General features: G+C 39.5%; 1 protein-coding gene and 1 non-coding gene across 2 annotated transcripts; both read left to right on the top strand.

Annotated features, from left to right (window-relative positions):
- The first annotated feature begins 7,853 nt into the window (after positions 1 to 7,853).
- Positions 7,854 to 14,258, top strand: LOC133545344 (zinc finger protein 436-like). Its single transcript, XM_061890833.1, has 2 exons — positions 7,854 to 8,354; positions 12,538 to 14,258. The coding sequence occupies exons 1-2, from the start codon at positions 8,168 to 8,170 to the stop codon at positions 13,770 to 13,772; spliced, it is 1,422 nt and encodes a 473-aa protein (XP_061746817.1). The 5' UTR covers positions 7,854 to 8,167; the 3' UTR covers positions 13,773 to 14,258.
- Positions 14,259 to 18,504: 4,246 nt separating this feature from the next.
- trnaf-gaa (transfer RNA phenylalanine (anticodon GAA)) lies at positions 18,505 to 18,577 on the top strand. Its single transcript has one exon. It is a non-coding gene; the product is annotated as a tRNA-Phe (tRNA).
- Positions 18,578 to 22,778: the final 4,201 nt, after the last annotated feature.

The following is a 22,778-nucleotide window of genomic DNA, read 5'->3' as shown; positions in this document are numbered from 1 at the left end:
GTCTGGCGGCAGATTTCTTGCCAGTGGTGCAACTTGAATCCCTCCCAGTTAGTGTTGTTACACCCTCCGACAACACATAGACGAGGCATGATGTCTCCAAGGTTCCAAAAAATAGTCGAAAAAACGGAAAATAACAGAGCCGAGACCCGGTGTTTGTAATGTGTTGAAAATGAAAATGGCGGCTGTATTACCTCGGTGACGTCACGTTCTGACGTCATCGCTAAAAGACCGATAAACAGAAAGGCGTTTAATTTGCCAAAATTCACCCATTTAGAGTTCGGAAATCGGTTAAAAAAATACATGGTCTTTTTTCTGCAACATCAAGGTATATATTGACGCTTGCATAGGTTTGGTGATAATGTTCCCCTTTAATTCCAGCGATCCCTTTATTGAGCAAAACTCTTGTCGGCCATAAACACATGACCAAAACATTGGTAAAAATGTTCCTATCTAGCAAAACTGGTCATTTTCTGCCGCACAAACCAGACCAAAACCAACGTTGTCATATCAACAGCACCCCCTCGCTCTTTCCCACGTGTACAAACACATGCACTAATGGCACTTAGCCAGTGATGCTACGCGAGGATCCTGTTTGTGGACTTCAGCTCTGCCTTCAACACCATCCTCCCTGGACTGCTAAAAGACAAGCTCTACCAGCTCAGCGTGCCCGACTCCCTCTGCAGGTGGATCAATGACTTCCTGACGGACAAAAGACAGCACGTGCGGCTGGGGAATATAGTCTCGGACAGTCGAACCACGAACACTGGTACTCCTCAGGGCTGTGTACTTTCCCTCTGGCTCTTCTCCCTGTACACAAACTGCTGCACCTCCAGTCACCAGTCGGTGAAGCTGCTCAAGTTTGCAGACGACACTACCCTCATTGGGCTCATCTGATGGCGACGAGTCTGCCTACAGGAGAGAGGTGGACCGAATGGCGTCCTGGTGCAGCCTCAACAACCTGGATCTGAACGCCCAGAAAACAGTGGCGAGGATCACAGACTTCAGGAAAGTCACAGCCCCAACATCCCCCCTCACCCTGATTGACTCTTCATTGTGGACTCCATCCGTTTTCTGGGCACCACCATCACCCAGGACCTCAAGTGGGAGCCGACCGTCATTTCCCTCATCAAGAAGGCCCAGCAGAGGATGTACTTCCTGCGGCAACTGAAAAAACTGAAAGTGCCGGCTGAGATGCTGGTGCAGTTCTATTCAGCCAGCATAGAGTCCATCCTCACCTCCTCCATCACCGTGTGGTTCCCCGGCACCACAGTCCGGGACAAGCATCGGTTGCAACGCATGGTACGTGCTGCTGAGAAGGTGATTGGCTGTAAACTCCCACCCCTCCAGGACCTGTTCTCCTCCAGGACCAGGAGGCGTGTGGGTCGGATCACAGCTGACTCTTCTCACCCTGGCCTGGACACAAAATATTCTCCCATCTTCCCTCAGAAAGGAAACTACGGTCCATCCAGACCCACACCTCCCGCCATCTAAACAGTTTTTTCCCCTTGGCCATCAGACACGGGAACAATAACAGGATCTGATAGCTCAGTTACAGCTCATATTATTATATTCTGTGTTATATGTCTTTTATGTTGCACGATTGCGCCAGGTAAAATTCTTAGTTTGTGAACCCGTTCTCAAACAATGGCAATAAAAACTTTTCTGATTCTGATTTTGATGCGTTTACAGACACACAAAAAGTTGTACCAATCAAATGTGTGCTTATTGTAGTGTCATTAATTAAGAATCTTAATTTATAAATATTAATCGAGAAATACTGTTATTATTTTAAAGAAATACCGATACAAATATATATCATACATACAGAAATATTTATGAATGTACAGTACACATGATCCCATGCTTACATCTCATTGTGCAACATGTGAATGTTTTAATGGGAACTAAATGCGATATCTGAAAGGGTACAAATTATTTCCAAAGCAGGACATACAATACTAGTACACAACTCATGAAAAAAATTTTTTTTTTTGTAATTTACATTGTAAGTGGGCCAAAACACTATTATTAGAAAATAATCTCATGGAAATGACTGATGTCATTTGATTATAATAATTAGAAATGTAACTTATTCAGGCAGGTTAGTAATAAATTCATAATTTTGAAAAGGGACTCAGCTGTTTGCAAATTGTGCTGTAACATTTTTTCAACAAAAAAATTAAGAACACCTAAGGATAGGTTTTGTTACCACTAGTGGTTTAACAGAACATTTTAGTGTCTATATTCCCCACAATTTCTAATTATCCATCCATCCATCCATTTTCTACCGCTTATTCCCTTTCGTGGTCGCGGAGGGCGCTGGCGCCTATCTCAGCTACAATCGGTATATTGAATCTATATTCAACGATAGCTACCGTTAGATCAGGGGTCTGCAACCCACGGCTCTGGAGCCGCATGCGGTTCTTTCATGCCTCCGCCGTGCCTCCCTTTGGCTTTGAAATCGAATGACAACAAATAATGGTTACTTGATCTATTATATTTCATTTTATTTAGTCAGTTCATTTGAATTTAACAGTTGTTATTTTGGAGAGTTCTGGGATCTTGTCATAGGAAAATAAAACACATATGAATATATTGTCGATGTAAATGTATGTCACAGCCCTTATGCGACATCTCTTGCTGCCATGCAATTGTATTGTTTTTAGCAGTCAACCCCTAACAATGGACGGATCAGAAAAGATAAACATTTTATTTACTTACATTTTTATTATTTTGCTGTTTTTAATGATGACTAGGTAGTTGTTTTCAATATTTAGTCAAATAAATATGCTGTAGTTGTTTGCTTTCAGAATGTTGGAATGAGTTGATTTTTATTTTTGTATTAATTAATAAAGGAAGGAAAAAGGTATTTTTTTTCTAATGTTCAAAATAATTTGATGATTTGCTTTGTTATACCCAGAAATAAATCAAATATGTGTTTGATTTAATAAATCCTATAGCACACGTGTAACAAAACTATAAGTGGTGTTATCGTCATTTTAGGAATCTAACAGAGTTTGTGGCTCTAGGTAGGTTTTATTTGGGGGGAAATGGGCTAAAATGAATCTTTGTATGCTGAAGGTTGCAGACCCCTGCGTTAGATCAACACACAAATCTAATGTGCGTGTACATGTAATGTATGTGTGTAGTGAGATCATTTTGTGGTAAAAGTCATGTATAGTAGATGATATTCTGCTTTTAACATTATCTGATTTTTTACAGACTTTGTTACTGATACATGCTAGTGGACTATAATTTTATAGGATTACTTGGCTCTAGAAAGCTGAATGAGTTCTTCTTAGTATGAGTGCACATGTGTGTTACTGGAAATGGTTGTTTGAGTGCTGATATTATACAAACCCCGTTTCCATATGAGTTGGGAAATTGTGTTAGATGTAAATATAAACGGAATACAATGATTTGCAAATCATTTTCAACCCATTTTCAGTTGAATATGCTACAAAGACAACATATTTGAAGTTCAAACTCATTAACATTTTTTTTTTGCAAATAATCATTAACTTTAGAATTTGATGCCAGCAACACGTGACAAAGAAGTTGGGAAAAGTGGCAATAAATACTGATAAAGTTGAAGAATGCTCATCAAACACTTATTTGGAACATCCCACAGGTGTGCAGGCTAATTGAGAACAGGTGGGTGCCATTATTGGGTATAAAAACAGCTTCCATGAAATGCTAAGTAATTCCCAAACAAGGATGGAGCGAGGGTCACCACTTTGTAAGCAAATTGTTGAACAGTTTAAGAACAACATTTCTCAACGAGCAATTGCAAGGAATTTAGGGATTTTACAATCTACGGTCCGTAAAATCATCAAAAGGTTCGGAGAATCTGGAGAAATCACTGCACGTAAGCGATGATATTACGGACCATTGATACCTGAGGTGGTACTGCATCAAAATCCGAAATCAGTGTGTAAAGGATATCACCACATGGGCTCAGGAACATTTGATAAAATCACTGTCAGTAACTACAGTTGATCGCTACATCTGCAAGTGCAAGTTAAAACTCTACTATGCAAAGCCAAACCCATTTATCAACAACACCCAAGCTCGCATAAGATGGACTGATGCAAAGTGGAAAGGTGTTCTGTGGTCCGACGAGTCCACATTTCAAATTATATTTCGAAACTGTGGACATGGTGTCCTCCGGAACAAAGAGGAAAATAACCATCCGGATTGTTATAGGCGCAAAGTTCAAAAGCCAGCATCTGTGATGGTATGGGGGTGTATTAGTGCCCAAGGCACGGCTAACTTACATATCTGTGAAGGCATCATTAATGCTGAATGGTCCAAACAGGTTTTGGAGCAACATACGTTGTCAAGCAATGCTATAATGAACGCCCCTGCTTATTTCAGCAAAACAATGCCAAGCCACGTGTTACAACAGCGTGGCTTCGTAAAAAAGAGTGTGGGTACTTTCCTGACCCGCCTGCAGTCCAGACCTGTCTCCCATCGAAAATGTGTGGCGCATTATAAAGCGTAAAATACGAAAGCGAAGACCCCGGACTGTTGAACGACTGAAGTTCTACATAAAACAAGAATGGGAAAGAATTCCACTTTCAAAGCTTCAACAATTAGTTTCCTCAGTTCCCAAACGTTTATTGAGTGTTGTTAAAAGAAAAGGTGATGTAACACAGTGGTGAACATGCCCTTTCCAAACTCCTTTGGCATTGCAGCCATGACATTCTAAGTTATTTATTATTTGCAAAAAAAAAATTAAGTTTATGAGTTTGAACATCAAATATGTTGTCTTTGTAGTGCATTCAATTGAAAATGGGTTGAAAAGGATTTGCAAATCATTGTATTCCGTTTATATTTACATCTAACACAATTTCCCAACTCATATGGAAACGGGGTTTGTATAAGTGGCATTATGATCAGTAATGTAGATGCACGTGCTGTCAGTCGTGTTATGTTACTGATACATGGTAGTGGACTATACTTGTATAATATTACTTGGCTATAAAAAGCTGAATGAGTTCTTATTAGTATGAGTGCACATGTGTCTTAAAGGCCTACTGAAATTAGATTTTCTTATTTAAACGGGGATAGCAGGTCCATTCCATGTGTCATACTTGATCATTTCGCGATATTGCCATATTTTTGCTGAAAGGATTTAGTAGGGAACATCCACGATAAATTTCCCAACTGAAGAAAAGCCCTGCAACTACCGGAAGTCGCAGACGATGACGTCACATGTTGATGGCTCCTCATATATTCACATTGGTTTTAATGGGAGCCTCCAACAAAAACAGCTATTCGGACCGAGAAAACGACAATTTCCCCATTAATTTGAGCGAGGATGAAAGATTCGTGTTTGAGGATATTGATCGCGAACGACTAGGAAAAATAAATAAATAAATAAATAAATAGTTAAAAAAAATATGTGATTGCATTGGGACAGATTCAGATGTTTTTAGACACATTTACTAGGATAATTCTGGGAAATCCTTTATCTTTCTGTTGTGTTGCTAGTGTTTTAATGAGTTTAACAGTACCTGATACTCGGAAGTGTACGCCCACGGCCGGGTGTTGACACGCAGTGTCTCGGGGAAGTCGACGGCAGCTCTACGGGAGGCACAAGCTCAGCTGATATCCGGTAAGTGGCGACATTTTAACCACAATTTTCTCACCGAAACCTGCTGGTTGACAAGTGGTTGGGATCCATGTTCGCTGTGATCCATAGAAAAGCTTCACCTCCGTGAATTTTAAACAAGGACTCACCGTGTGTCTGTGTGGCTAAAGGCTTTAGCTTCCCAACGCCATTGTTCTACTTTGACTTCTCCAATATTAATTGAACAAATTGCAAAAGATTCAGCAACACAGATGTCCAAAATACTGTGTAATTATGCTGTTAAAGCAGACGACTTTTAGCTGTGTGTGTGCGCAGCGCTCATATTCATAACAGCCCGTGACGACACATCATTACGCGACGTGTTTAAGAAAAAAAGTTCTGGGAAATTTAAAATTGCAATTTAGTAAACTAAAAAGGCCGTATTGGCATGTGTTGCAATGTTAATATTTCATCATATTATTTCAGACTGTGTGGTGGGTATTAGTGAGTTTCAGTAGGCCTTTAATGTGTATGTTGTATGAGTGCTAGTATTTTAATTGTTATTAAGAACAGTTGGTATTTTTTAAAGTTAAAGTACCAATGATTGTCACACACATACTAAATGTGGCGAAATTACTCTCTGCATTTGGCCCATTAACCTTGATAACCCCCTGGGAGGTGAGGGGAGCAGTGGGCAGCAGCCGTGCCGCGCCCTGGAATAATTTTTGGTGATTTAACCCCCAATTCCAACCCTTAATACTAAGTGCCAAGCAGGGAGGTAACGGGTCCCATTGTTATAGCCTTTTGTATGACCCGGGCTGGGTTTGAACTCACGACCTACCGATCTCAGGGCGGACACTCTAACCACTGGGCCACTGAGTAGTTTTCCAAGTTACTAAATGTTTTCATTTAGTAGCACCAAAAAAAGCCAAGCGTACATCCCCAGTTATCATTGAATATATATTCTACAACAACATGACTGCAAATTGTTAGTTGCAAGCATGAACGCCTAACTAATTCCTAAGCATTTTTATTCAATATAATTAGTCATTGTAAAACATGTTTTAAAAATATGTATATGTTCTGTTTAACCACCAATTAAAACATAAGCAAGCCGGTGATGATCTATTAATATTTTGTTGTAAAAAAACAAAAACAAAAAAAGTAACTTTAAGCTTGCTGTTGTTTAGATTTGCTAAACTACCTCTACCAAAACCTAGGAATATTTTCTGTTGTTTATCCATGTTCTTCTTTAATCATTACTCTGTTCCATGAATGTTCTTTCATTTGCATGCCAGATTGTTTACTTTCACTTGACAAGGCTACTCCACTCACTTCAATTAAACCAAATGTCATTTTCTTGTTAACAATCAAATACAAAGATAGTAAAGATGTGAGAGTAAGAAGCAAACTAACCTGTTCTGTGTAACACAACTTGATGTTTCGTGAAAACAGCGTCCAGTAGTTGATTGTTCTCCTCTTTTGTTCTTGATAGTTCCGTCTCGTATTCTGCTATCGTTCTTTCTAACACTACAAATATTTCTTCAACGGCAGCAGTTAGTCGCTGATCCACCAACGCTCTCAACAATGTAGACATTTTCACACAATCACAACACTTTACTCTCACACTTGATCTCTACTTAGCGATGTGTTGATAACTTCTGTGTCTTCTGTTAGCAGCTAACAAGCTAAGATAACTAGCGAGCTAAGCTAACTAACAAGCAAAGATAGCACGAGAAGCGGCACAGTGCTTCTAGCGCATCGAGACAACTATATCCCTGAATAAAAAATCAAAGGTGGATTTTATTCGACATAAATATTTCAAACTGGAGAACAAATAATAAGGCTGACTTATTAGCGTCCTGCTCGCGGCTTTCTGCGTTGATGTGCTTTCACGACAGTTGGCACACTGCTGCCTTCCGTTTACGCCGGAAGCTGGGAATGACGTCACATCCGAGTGGACGAAGAGAAAACACATGAATGTATCTTCAAGACACTTGACAAATTTGGCTTCGGCAATTTTTTCTGCAAAACAATGAATACTTTGTACTGCAATGGTAATAGCTCCATAAAGCTCAAATGTTTTACATATAATTCTATTTTAGTTACATTATTGAGTTTACAACCCCCTGGGGCTGTTTTGTATTGTTTTGTACTTATTTTGATTATTATTATTTATTGATTGTTTGTAAATGTTGCAGATTTATAAATAAAGGTTTATAAAAAAAAATAAAAAGGGAAGGCGGCAGAACAGAGCAGTACTGTTTTGTAACGTCAAGTGTGCTAACTGTCGTGAAAGCACATTGACGCAGAAAGCCGCGAGCAGGACGCTAATAAGTCAGTCTTATTATTTGTTCTCCAGTTTGAAATATTGACGTCGTATAAAATACACCTTTGATCCTTTTGTAAAGGATAAAGTCGTATCGATGCGCTAGAAGCACTGTGCCGCTTCTTGTGCTATCTTTGCTTGTTAGTTAGCTTAGCTCTCTAGTTAGCTTAGCTTGTTAGCTACTAACAAAGAGATGCAGAAGTTATCAACACATCGCTAAGTAGAGATCAAGTGTGAGAGTAAAGTGTTGTGATTGTGTGAAAATGTCTACATTACAAATGTTGAGAGCGTTGGTGGATCAGCGACTAACTGCTGCCGTTGAAGAAATATTTGTAGTGTTAGAAAGAACGATAGCAGAATACGAGGCGGAACTTTCTACAACAAAAGAGGATTACAATCAACTACTGGACGCTGTTGTCAAGAAACATCGAGTGGTGTTACACAGAACAGGTTTGTTGACTTTTTACTCTCACATGTTTACTAATACTATATTTGATTAATAACAAGAACATGACATTTGGAATATATAATATAATCACAATGACCAGTAGTGGAACAAGTCAGAGCTGGGCCTGGGGCGGCCTCCATGACGGAGCCCCCTTGACCTAAATAATAAAGCTGATTCTAACATCATCTTATAACACACACATGCCTCTCTGGGTTTACCACCAACAATCTCTAACCAGGTTTTAAAAAGTTTCCCAGCCATCCATTTTTGCTGAAATTCGCATTTTCCCAACATGTATTTATGTTCTCACTTTCACCACAGCATCAACCCATTCACAGGATGTAGAAAAATTATCAAAGGGGATCAGATTTTTTTTAAACTCTGCCTACCAATCACATCCCTGATGTAAGACAATAACATGTTTTTATTTTTGATGTATTCTAATTCCTAAACAAATGTTAGCAAAACCTTAACTATCCTAATTCTAACAATGGAGTCAATGGGAGCGCCTCTATTCCGCTCACTAAGCCCCCTAAATAAGAATTAGTTGATCAATATAATATACCCAGAATGCTATCTCTTTAAAACATGCTGTAAAAATGCATATCCTCAGGAAATATGCCTTATAATAGCCACAAACTGGAGGATACATTTTAATTAGGATAACATTTTAAAAATAGTTTAAAGGTTTTATGGAATTTTCCAGGGTTTACCCCGCCTTCCGCCCCCCTGTTTGATTGATTGATTGAGACTTTTACTAGTAGATGGCACTAGATTCCAAAGAGGGAGGCTTTTTTCTGTTATTTTTTTTAATTTCTTTCTTCTTCCACGTGTCAAGTCTGGGTGGCGGCCATCCGGGTGTTTTTTGAACAAGTTTTTCAATTTGTTTAAGTCGGTGTTCACGTTAATCAATTCATGGTAAATGAAAAGGGCCTAGAGGTAGAAAATGGATGGATGGATGAAAGAAGACACATCACAATACACCCATACAGGATAATCAATCAATCAATCAATGTTTACTTATATAGCCCTAAATCACTAGTGTCTCAAAGGGCTGCACAAACCACTACGACATCCTCGGTAGGCACACATAAGGGCAAGGAAAATTCACACCCAGTGTGACGTCGGTGACAATGATGACCCAGTGGGACGTCGGTGACAATGATGACTATGAGAAACTTGGAGAGGAGGAAAGCAATGGATGTCGAGCGGGTCTAACATGATACTGTGAAAGTTCAATCCATAATGGATCCAACACAGTCGCGAGAGTCCAGTCCAAAGCGGATCCAACAAAGCAGCGAGAGTCCTGTTCGAGAGTCCTGTTCACAGCGGAGCCAGCAGGAAGACATCCCAAGTGGAGGGGGATCAGCAGCGCAGAGATGTCCCCAGCCGATACACAGGCAAGCAGTACATGGCCACCGGATCGGACCGGACTGGACCCCCTCCACAAGGGAGAGTGGGACATAGGAGAAAAAGAAAAGAAACGGCAGATCAACTGGTCTAAAAAGGGAGTCTATTTAAAGGCTAGAGTATACAAATGAGTTTTAAGGTGAGACTTAAATGCTTCTACTGATAAAGGTTGGCTTTTGCGCCACTAGCTTAATGCTAACATACAATTGACGTACACATTGACAGGCTAACAAAAATTAGCACTACGATCGTTTTTAAACTTGTACAAAGGTTTAACAAATAGGAGTTTAGTTGAACAAAACTGACATAAGACAACAGATGCAGTTTTACTTACATACTTACAAACCCCAAACTGTGTAGAAACTAAACTTTGTACTACTAGGCTATCATGTTCATCAAACCTTAAAACTCTGATTTAGTATGGGACATAATACAATTGTTTCCACTCACAAAGACCCCAAACATCCAGATTTTTAACCGCTGATTTGTATTTTTGATGTTCAGTTGGCCGACTAGAGGAATTAGTTGACAGCTAACTGCATCTTCTTACATCACACCTTCAACCATCCTCCATTGCAACAAATACATTACATTTCTTACAAGTAGTATTTTCACTGAAGGACAGTAGAACAAGGCTAAACATGTTACACACAAAGGACGGGCAAGCTAAGTGCTAAGCTAGCCACTAAACTAGCTTGAAACAAGAATACATAATTGCTTAGTAATATTTCCTATTCAAAATCAATTGGCATGTTTTCAAAATTCTACCATTTACACATTTTTCAACTGATTCAAACCATTCCACGTTCAACATATTCCACTAATCCTGGACATTCAATCTATTATTTTTCCAAGTTCCAAAAAATTGTAGGAATTCCCATTTTTTCAAACCCTTTCTTGGCCCTTTTTTCTGGCGACGACTCCTTCCACATTTTTCAACCCAATCAGCAAAAAAAAAATGTGGTTTTTCGAACTTCGAAAAATTCCCCGTTTTCACGAAATTCCAGGAATTCCATAATACCATTTCTCAATTAAAAATGTTACTACTTCAACATTTCTCGACCAATGTGAAAAAGTCCAACACTCACCGTTCAGAACATTCACAATTTTCCCAAAAATCTCCCTTTTCCCGAAATGACAAAATTTCCATGAAATTTCCATTGAAATTAATTAAGTCAAAGTTCAACAACTCCCCCATTTTTCCTCCGATTCAAACCGTTCCGACTTCAACATATTCAGCCTGTTCAGGAACTGTGTGCTCCCTTTCAACACTTATTTAAAAACATTCCTGGAGTTCCTAAAATTCCTGGTCTTTAGGGACATTTTCCCCGTTCAAAATGAATTATACATTTTTCTAACTTCCACAATTCCCACATTTTTCAAACCATTCCACCTTCAGCACATTCCATTCATCTTGGAAATTCAAACAACCATTTTTCCACATTCAACAAATTTCTAGGCATTCCTATATTTTTCTAACCTTATTTCCAACCCTCTATATACCGATGACTCGTTTCACATTTAAACCGTTCCACTGTCAAAACATTCCTTTTAGTCAGGACAAAAAAAACAAGTTGCTTTAGGAACTTAAAAAATTCCCGTTTTTCCAAAATTCAGTAATACAATTATTCAATTAAAAAACTGTTACTACTTCAACATTTCTTGACAGATTTAAACAATTCCAACACTGACCAATTTAACTAGTTCATGCTCATCATTTTCAAAAAAATCCCGCTTTTCCCAAAATTCCAAAATTTCCAGGAAGTTACCATTGATATGAACCTATTCAAACCATTTCAACATCAACATATTCCACTCATCCTTGACATTCAAACTAACATGTTCCCAAGTTTTAAAGCAAATTCCAGTTTTCCTGGAAATTCCAACTCTTCAACATTCAAACCATTCCAACATTCAAACTATTCTTACATTCATACTACATTATGTCTGCATTTCATTTCAACTTCAGCATTGTAGAGTTCACACACAATTCCTTCAGGAATTGATTCTTCTTCTTCTTCTTCTTCTTCTTCTTCTTCTTCTTCTTCTTCTTCTTCTTCTTCTTCTTCTTCTTCTTCTTCTTCTTATTCTTATTCTTATTATTATTATTATTATTATTATTATTATTATTATTAAATGTAGCTTACCACATTGAATGTGTGGACTGCATGAATGATGCCTTCTCAGTTCTCACTCAAACGCAATTTGAGTGTCCAGAAACACACTAAATTACTCTAATCCATTATTACTATTATTAATAAGATAAACAAGTTATCTTTTGAAGGAGTAGTCAGTAATCTGATTACTTCATCCCGGTTAAATTGTGGTCACACTATCTAAATGAAAGCAAAACAGATGTCATCTTTTTCGGCCAACATGTTGACTGTGCTCATGCTTTTTTAGAGCAGACCCGTCTCTAAAAATGAATGTGAAAATGACTAATTATTGTCCACCAGCAGGGGGAGCTCATCACTAGTACTACTGCGTGGAGCTTGGCATGTGGTACATTATTTCCTGTGTGTGTATGACTTATTCAGAGGGAGAACAAAACACTTTCACGTATGGCGTCTACCATTAAGGATTGCAGGAATGACTTTTAGGATGATTTTATATGAATAAAGTGGATTGGACGTTGGCCTGGGAACGCATTCCCCTGAAGGTCTTCTTCATGTGTCATCTGGAAGTACCCTGACTGCTGTGAGGGGAAACAATGTCTCATGTGACTGAGCAAAGCTGGACTTTTCTAAAGAATGTTTGTTTTCTCCTGTCCCGCAGATGTCGAAGAAGAACCTCCACCTCATGAGCAGGAGGAGGAACCACAGTCCTCCAACATACATAAGGAAGAAGAGGTACCACATTCCCAACACATTAAGGAGGGAAGAGAGGAGCCACAGCCCACCGACATTAAAGAGAAATACGAGACGCCACAGACCCATAATGTTAAACTGACCCTTCACATTAAAGGGCAAGCGGAGGGCCCACTGATCTTACATATCAAAAAGGAAGAGGATGATCCACTGACACCTCACATTAAAAAGGAAGAGGAGGACCCTCTGACTCCCTACTTTAAAGAGGAAGAGGAGGACCAAGAGCTGTTGCACATTAAAGAGGAAGAGAAGGAACACCACATCAGTCAGCCTAAATGGTTAGAGGAGTTCCCAGGGACTGGTGTCCCTGTGAAGAGTGAAGATGATGAGGTCAAAGGTGAAAGTGAGGAGAAGAAAGAGGCGGAGCCTCCAAGCAGCAGCTCAACACAACACATGACAACAGAAGCTGATGGAGACCACTGTGGAGGATCACAAGCAGACAAGCTCTTAGCTCCACTATCAGATAGTGAGGACACAACGTCACACTCTCCTGACACTGATGATGAAGACTCTAAAGATGATAAGACATGTCACACTGACAACACTCACTTCACATGTTCTCACTGTGACAAAACTTTTAAATACCTTTGTCGTCTGAAAAGACACATGAGAACACACACTGGAGAAAACATTTTTACCTGTTCACTCTGTTGTAAAGGTTTTGCACAAAGTCACAATTTGAAAAGACACATGAGAATACACACCGGAGAAAAACCTTTTGTATGTTCAATCTGTAGTAAAAGTTTTGTACAAAGAAACAATTTGGAAGTACACAAGAGAACACACACTGGTGAAAAACCTTTTTCCTGTTCAACCTGTGGTAAAGGTTTTACAGAACTTCAGAGTTTGAAAAGACACGTGAGAACACACACTGGTGAAAAACCTTTTTCCTGTTCAACATGTGGGAAAGGTTTTACACAAAGTCAGAATTTGGAAAGACACAAGAGAACACACACTGGTGAAAAATTACATTCCTGTCCAATCTGCAACAGAAGCTTTTATGAAGGATCAAACCTTGTTAGACACATGAGAAGACACCCAGGAGAGAAAGTGTTGAGTTGCAGTGTGTGTGGTGAAAGATTCTCTTATAAGTACCAGTGTAAGAAACACAAGTGTGCTGGTGAGAACAGCAGCAGCAAATGAAACTGCAGGATTTGAAATAAACTGTCAAGACTTTAATTTTGACTTTCTAACAACATCAGCACATATAATATGTGTGACATTGTTGTTTGTGTAACAATCTTTTTAATATGCTCGTACATTTATAGATTAGTTTGAAATATGAAAGTATTACATATTTGTATTTGTAATTGTTAATGATACCATAGATAATCACCTTTATATGATATACATATTTACTGGTTCACATCTGAAACATCTTCTGGACCACTTCAGGAAGCATATTATTATTTACTTTATACATCATTTGAACAGTTGTCTTTTATACAATTTTGAAATGTGTGACTTTATGACTCATTTGTTGGGTATCTGTAATCCATTTTATTAATTATCTTTATTACTCTCGTTTGTATTTTGATGATTGTGTTGTGATTGTTTTATACTTTAACTTAATATGTATGTACTTATACCTTTATGCAATAAAAAGTGAGAGAATACGTCTAAATTGTTTGTGGAAGGATGGTTTTGTTTTTACAAACATACATTTGTGGATTAAAAAAAATCCATCCATCCATTTCCTACCGCTTATTCCCTTTAAGGTCGCGCGGGGCACTGGTGCCTATCTCAGCTACAATCGGGCGGAAGGCGGTGTACACCCTGGACAAGTCGCCCCCTCATCGCAGGGCCAACACAGATAGACAGACAACATTCACACTCACATTCACACACTAGGGCCCATTTAGTGTTGCCAATCAACCTATCCCCAGGTGCATGTCTTTGGAGGTGGGAGGAAGCCGGAGTACCCGGAGGGAACCCACGCAGTCACGGGGAGGACATGCAAACTCCACACAGAAAGATCCCTTATTGTGTTTTAGACATTTTTTACAACATCAATATCAATCAAAGTTTGGAATGTCAGGCAAAAGCTGATATTTTACATCGTCTCACAGTGATTTCATTCATTAATTTCAGTCATAAAATAAACTGTTTTGTTTCCCCATCACAGAACGAACAAGTGTTGTATCCAATTGCAAAACAACATCTTAAAAATGATTTTAAGTTGTCAATCTGGGGCTTTTTTTTTTCTTAAATTAACTCCTTGGCGTCTGTGATGAAGTGGCGACTTGTCCAGGGTGTACACCACCTTCTGCCCGATTGTAGCTGAGATATGCACCAGATCCCCCCGCGACCCCAAAGGGAATAAGCGGGTAGAAAATGGATGGATGGATGGAACTCCTTGGCGTTTGGAAGAATCGAAACTTTCAAATAATGAGTATTTTTTTTTTTTTTTTTTGTTCCAGATAAAATACAGTGCAGAAGAAATGGTAAAGAATTAAAAAAAAAAAAAAAAGATTTACTGTAATTACAATATTTTAAACAAAAGCCTTTATAATTGTTTAAAATATTTTGTCTGTTTGCAGGTTGTACTTAATGAAATCTTCAAATAATAAAATACTTTTATCACATAAGTGCATCAGCGACCAAATGCCTTTTTCAAACCATTGCTGTACAAAGATGGATTTGTTTCTCATTTTAATATAACAACAACTCCATAGTGGAGTATTGTGTTTGATGAACTTGTATTTGTAAATTAGTTTCCTTGCTGTTAGGGATGGGTACCGTTCACTTTTAATTCCATGTTTTTATGTGTTATAAATGTAAATATATCGTGTGTTTGTATTTTGCCAACATGGTAGAATCACATGATAGGCAGGTTGTATCATGTTTTTTCTTTCAGAGGAGCAAGGTTTTGTTTGGACGAGCAATATGTAGCTGTATTGACAAGTATGGCAAGTTCCTGTAACCGTTGTAAGAAAAGCAAAAGGGTGCATTGCCAAAGGCGTAAAGCACATGGTATTCCCGCTCACTCTCCCATCCAAATACTAACCAGGCCTGATTCTCAGAGCTGACGAGATCCGGCATGCTCAGTGTAGTATGGCCGTAAACTGAGCAAATAACCTCAAAATCAGATTTTTAAATGTGACAAGCTGGTTGACAGGACTTTTCTGCAATTAGCAAGGTGCGTGTGATACAATAATCACTGCTCTTTTTCTCAGCCTGTCTAACTCTTTGGACGTTCACGCCACTGCTAGCACTGAAGTGCCTTGATGGCACTTCACTGTTGGTGATACTGCAAACCTTGCTATCAATCTCAAACCCATTCAAAACTAAACAAACATGTATAACTTGAAAGTGAGAGTAGTAAAGCTGGGTTCAGTGTGACGTGAGGGTGCATCCAACACACTTACAGCAAGAGATGAACCACAACGTTCATACAGATACACAAACAACTTTAACGCTTTGCGTCTTAACCTTCAGATGATCAGTTTAACGCTCTCCCACCTGAACTAAAGTGGTTGTAAGGCATCTTTTTGGTTGCTTTTGAAAACTACTTAAACTAAATACAGGTTACAGGACTGCTAAGTGAAGTCTTTGCAGAAATGTAAAGAGACTAGCATCAGGACTTAAACCCTGGACCCTCAGATTAAGTGTGATGCTCTGCTGTTTGAGGTACCCAGCTTCAAACCTGATTTGCCCAACATCTAAGAGAACAGCCATATTGGCAACTTCAGATGAACGTGAATTAGTTAGGATGTTCAGTGACAAGCTGGGAACTGTCAAAGCTCAACTCACCAATTGCTTGAACACAAACCTCATTATTGACAATCAAGCCACTTTTACATCGTCATCAAGTAAGAAGGTTTTGACCCAAAAAGAAGCCACTCTCCCAAAGTTGCCAACTCTGAGCTGGATTTAACTTGGATGCTCCCCACATGTTCGAGCCAAATGCCTTGGGGACACAAGTTTAATGGTCAGTTGAGACAAATAGTCAGCCACTTTTGTTAAAGTCAGATTAGCAGCGAAATGCCTGAATAAGGTACACAACAGGGTATTCCAGCAAGATGGTTCAGGGAGTTTCAGGCAGGTTAAATGAAGTTTAATTGTATGCAATATCCCTAACATTGTATGCAATATCCCTAACATTCAACGACGTGGCCTCATTTTGATATATTTTTAAATTACATCTGCGGTCCCCTCCAAGGTTTCTCATTGTCATCCCAGTGGGTTGCGTTTTTTCTTGCCCTGATTTGGGATCTGAGCTGAGGATTACATTGTGGCCTGTGCAGCCCTTTGAGACACTTGTGATTTAGGGCTATAAGTAAACTTTTATTGATTGATTGATTGATAATAAAATTACTCAAAAATCAAAGTTTGTGTTAGGTGACACTAGCCTTCGATAGCTCAGCTGGTAGAGCGGAGGACTGTAGTTGCTCATGCTGAAATCCTTAGGTCGCTGGTTCAAATCTGACTCGAAGGATCACCTGTTGCTGTTTTTTTTTTTTCATTAAATCAAGACAAACAACACAAGATACACATACAATTAGTGCACCAACCCAAAAACCGTACCTCCCTCATTCTCACTCATTCTACATTAATTTTTTTGTGTGATGTCGTTCAAATAAGAATCAAAATAATGTCTTAGATCCTGAGGATATAAACTGTGTGTTGTTTTGGCGTACGATATTTACGATGTACAACCTGTCCTACAGTAAGATGTTTCTTCCCATAGGGATAGTGATGCGATGGCGAATGTGTCTCACTATGGACTTGAAAATTCCAGGTTCAACTCCCGGCCAGTGTGCTGTTGTTTGTTAACTGAACTAAAACAATATTCACTACAATTTTTTGGGCAGTTTATTTTACTCGGGGCAATCAGAATAAAGTGGGTGAGAAAAAAGGTGACCACAACAATATAAATGTGACTATTTTACATCTTAACAGTTGTTCTTTACACCACAATGGAGTAAAACCAAAATATTTCCTCAGAACATTAAGTATTAGCACACGGATTGAGATTTTCTTCCATGATGTCGTTGAAACAGAATGTGGCTTGAGAAGATCGTTTAACATTAGACATCAGGGGAGCAAACACATTATCAATCAAAAGGTTTTGCTACAGCTGTGACAGTATAGTGGTTAGTACTCTGTGTTGTGGCCACAGCAACACTGGTTAAACTCCGGGTCATGGCACTTTACTGTTTAAACTGCCTTTTTTTTAAGCATGGTTCATCTACACTTGTAGACTTAATTATTAGCCTCCTAAGAACTTTTGAACATTTCTGAAACATCTGCCAAATGCTTGCAACAATCATAACATTCTCTGAAGTAAAACAGTCTTTAGAAGCATTTTGGTAAATTTTTTAGAGACCCTGAAATGCTCAGTCATGGAGCGTAAGACATTCTTTTTGAGCTTCCGTGTGGCGGGGCTCTCCCTTAGAGATTGGGTGAGAAGCTCTGCCATCCGGGAAGAAATCAAAGTAAAGCCGCTGCTCCTCCACATCGAGAGGAGCCAGATGAGGTGGTTCGGGCATCTGGTCAGGATGCCACCCGAACGCCTCCCTAGGAGGTGTTTAGGGCACGTCCAACCGGTAGGAGGCCACGGGGAAGACCCAGGACACGTTGGGAAGACTATGTCTCCCGGCTGGCCTGGGAACGCCTCGGGATCCCCCGGGAAGAGCTAGACGAAGTGGCTGGGGAGAGGGAAGTCTGGGTTTCCCTGCTTAGGCTGTTGCTCCCGCGACCCGACCTCGGATAAGCGGAAGAAGATGGATGGATGGGATTCAAGTACCTGTTATGCAGAGCAATACTAGCCTTTGAGATCCCCTTGAAAAGGCCTCCTTCCACCCCTCAAAAGTCACCAATAGGGCAGACCTTGTTTGGATTTGAATATGTGAACCCAAAATGCATTTGTATAGCTGAAATAGCTCATTTGGGAGAGCGTCAGACTGAAGATCTGAAGGTCCCTGGTTCGACCCCGGGTTTCAGCACAACTCTGTGAGCTTCTAAATCAATCCTTATTACTATTAAGCCTTCTGTGGCTCTTACAATTGTGGTGGATGTCCCTGAAACTTAAACAGCAAACAAAGTGGTTTTAGTACAAAAGTTTTAATTACCCATATTCAAAAGTACAAGTTGGATTGAATTGCCAATGCAAACAGACAGCATCCTCCAAAGGATCCAGAATCAAGCAAATTCATGCAAATCATATCAAATATTGGTATACTGGCTTTTTATACTGTATGTTTCCCTCATGTGTCAAGGTCTCGTTGTTTTGGAACTGCTTGCTCCACAACAACTTTGGATCCCTTAGCCATAACAAACAATCAAAACATTTTGTATAATGGTTAGAGCGACTACAACTTCAACTCTCCCCTACATATGATCCTTTGTTTCTGAATAGGAAAAAAAAGAAAAGAGCAGACCTCTTAAGGCTTTTTAACAGATTTTCTTTTAGGAATTCAACAGACGCAAAATATGGTATAAAAGTCAGAAATTCCTCTACACAATACTGAAATGGTCTCCCTGACCTGCCAGCCTTGCTGGTGGAATCCTAGCATCAGTTGTTACACACCTTTTCTCCATTTTTTATTTGGACAACCATTAAATGGTTTAACGGTGTATGGTTCCTTAAGCCAATGTTTGGTCTTTAACTGACCCTTACATCGGGCTATTTCCAACAAAAATGTGTTGCCTTAGGGGTTTGTCTTCTACTGTATAACTTGAAACTGAGAGTAATAAAGCTGAACTCAGTGTGACTTGTAGGTGCATCCAACACACATAAAGCAAAAGATTAACCACAACTTTTTTATACAGATACACTGTTTAACAATTTGTGTTTAAGGTATTGCGGTTAAACCATCAGATGATCGCATTAACGCTCTCCCGTCTGAGCTAAATTGGATGTGAGGGATGTTTTTGGATTTCAGTTTTTCAGATGAAATAAAGAAAAAAACAATAACTGTTGAAAACTATTTCAATAAAGTATAGGTTACAATGACTGCTGTAGTGGGGCAAAGAGTTGTCTGTGGAGAAGTGTAAGGAGGTTAGCATCAGCTGATTTGCTGATTTGCCCAACATCTGTAATAACAGCCATATTGGCAATATCAGGTGAAGGTGAATTAGTCAGCATGTTCAGTGACAAGTTGGGAACTATCAAAGCTAAAGCTCGCCAATTGCTTGAATCCAAAGCTCATTTTTGCCAGTTAAGCCAGTTTTACATCGTCAACAACAAAGAAGGTTTTGACCAAAAGAAAAGCTCCTCTCCCAAAGTTGCCAACTCTGAGCTGGATTTAACTTGGATGCTCCCCAGAATTTTGCCAGAAGCATTTTGCTTAATTTTTTAGTGGAGGTTAGCTGCAACAGGTAGAGCTAGTGAAGGCCCAGGCTGCAACAAATAGAAGGTCACTAGATTTTAAAGTCCAACATAAGCAGTCAAAACAGCCCTGTTTTGGTAATAAGCCTAATATAAACTGTGTGTTCCTTTGGCGTAAGATGTTTACGATATACGAGCTGTACTACAGTAAAACTACTTCACATATAGGGCTAGTGGTGCGATGGATAACGCATCTGACTACAGATCAGAAGATTCCAGGTTCAACTCCTGGCTAGCTCATTGGTTTTCATTAGTTGAACTGAAACAAAATTCAGTGTGTTTTTTTTTTTGCATTTAAAATAAATATTTACTTACTGGAACATGCATTTTTTATTTTAAATGTTTTGTTAATAGTTAACAGCTGTAATTGTATAGTGGTTAGTACTCTGTGTTGTGGCCGCAGCGACGCTTGTTCGAATCCGGTCATGGCACTTTACCCTTTCTTCAAGCTGTTTGATGATGATTTTTGAAAAAAGAGGTACCTTGTTCCCTCTGGTAAGTGGTTGAACAAGATGTGAAACCAACCAGGTACTCTGGCATAATTAAAAATATAAATGTTATGTCATTACAGTATTGGCCTTGATGCATAATTTAATATGACTGATTTGTATTTTGTGCTGTTACTTTATCCCTTGGTAAAATTGCATTATGAGCTCTATTAATCAATACTTTCTTTCTTTTATTTCTTTCTTTAGTTTCTTTCTTACATGAACATACTTACAACATAATACATCAGACAATTTCCTACCATTTTATATTACATCATGTCCAAAAAGGAGTAGGAAGAAGCAAAGCTTATTTATTTCTACCCCTTTCCCACTTCAGAGCGTTTACAAATATATACATTCATTTACTGACCTTTTTTGTAGTAAATTAGTAAAATGACATCCGTGAATGAGTAATACAACAGTTTTGTAATATGTAATTAATTAATCCAGTCATTATTAGCATACTGAGAAGAAGAATATCTTATTTACAATAAGGTTGAAGTTTTTCTCATAATTTCTCTTCTTCGTACTTTGTAAGCACTATTAATTTGCACAACCTCTTAAACTGGATCATATCAGTACAATGTTTAACTTCATTACTTAATGCAATTGCATCCAACCATCCATCTTCTTCCTCTTAGCCGAGGTCAGGTCGCGGGGGCAGCAGCCTAAGCAGGGAAGCCCAGACTTCCCTCTCCCCAGTCACTTCGTCCAGCTCTTCTCGGGGGAATCCAAGGCGTTCCCAGGCCATAGTCTTCCCAACGTGTCCTGGGTCTTCCCCGTGGCCTCCTACCGGTTGGACGTGCCCTAAATCCTGAGCAGATGCCCGAACCACCTCATTTGGCTCCTCTCCATGTGGAGGAGCAGCAGCTTTTCTTTGAGCTCCCCCCGGATGACAGAGCTTCTCACCCTATCTCTAAGGGAGAGCCCCGCCACTCATTTGGGGCGCTTGTACCCGTGAGCTTGTCCTTTCGGTCACAACCCAAAGCTCATGACCATAGGTGAGGATGGGAACGTAGATCGACCGGTAAATTGAGAGCTTTGCCTTTAGCTTTAGGCTCAGCTCCTTCTTCACAACAATGGATCGATACGGCGCACGCATTACGAGCCGCCTGTCGATCTCACGATCCACTCTTCCCTCACTCGTGAACAAGACTCCGAGGTACTTGAACTCCTCCACTTGGGGCAGGGTTTCCCCCCCCAACCCGGAGATGGCACTCCACACTTTTCCGGGCGAGAACCATGGACTCTGACTTGGAGGTACTGATTCTCATCCCAGTTGCTTCACATTCGGCTGCGAACCGATCCAGTGAGAGCTGAAGATCCTGGCCAGATGAAGCCATCAGGACCACATCATCTGCAAAATGCAGAAACCTAATCCTGCAGTCACCAAAGCGGATCCCCTCAACGCCTTGACTGCGCCTCGAAATTCTGTCCATAAAAGTTTTGGACCTGAATCCTGGAAGTCAGAATGAAAGTCTGATGTTTTTACGACAGAGCAATTCAGGATTTCTTCACAACACGTAAAAATAAATTAAAATGAAACAAGATGCTTCTGGCAAAATTTTGCTTGCATATTTGACCCCGTTCTTGGAAATACTGGTAGATTTGATTGAAATGTGTTGCTTTCTTGACACAAAGCCAGTTCAAAGCAATGTTCTCAAATGTTTAGCAGGGTTAAGGACGAGTCTCTGGAACGGACATTCCAGAAACCTGCCTGAAACCCTTTGAAAGCAGTTTTTATGTGTGTTTAATATTGTTTTCCTGTTGGAAAACTTGCTTGTGTAAAAAAATCAGCCTTTTCACTCTTGATTGGAGCTGAGGCAAAGTCTCATCTCACCAGTAAACATTTTTCTCCCAAAACTGCTTTGGGTTCAAGAACTTGGCGGGCTTGAGGTTTGACAGTTTCCACTCCGTCACTAAACATTCATCCATCCATTTTCTACTGCTTATCCCTTAAAACTGGACAATTCAACGCATGAGCTGACTGAAGCAGTGATGAACAAACAATATTAAGAAGTAAGTTTGAGGTTGTAGGTCACATGACTAAAGCTATTGGCAATTGAAATGTTCTTAGTGAGCCAATGACAAGTACTTTATTGATGGTCCCTTAAACTAAAGCACTTGTCAGCAGGGACTGACAGACGTGGCATAAGTTTTCAGTGCCGGGGACAAACAGTCAGCCTGGCTGGATGTTAAATGTCTGTTGAATATCCACTTGGAACTCATTTGACTTCTGTTCGGCATTTGATCACTTTAGTAGCACTGAGAGCAGACTGAGTCAAACTACCTTTAGGTAAATGTTGCAATTGTCAATGCCAACAAATA

The sequence above is a fragment of the Nerophis ophidion genome, linkage group LG28, assembly GCF_033978795.1.
Source record: "Nerophis ophidion isolate RoL-2023_Sa linkage group LG28, RoL_Noph_v1.0, whole genome shotgun sequence".
Lineage (NCBI taxonomy): Eukaryota > Metazoa > Chordata > Actinopteri > Syngnathiformes > Syngnathidae > Nerophis > Nerophis ophidion.
The sequence above is the reverse complement of the archived record's forward strand: the minus strand, read 5'-3'. Positions and strand labels throughout refer to the sequence as shown.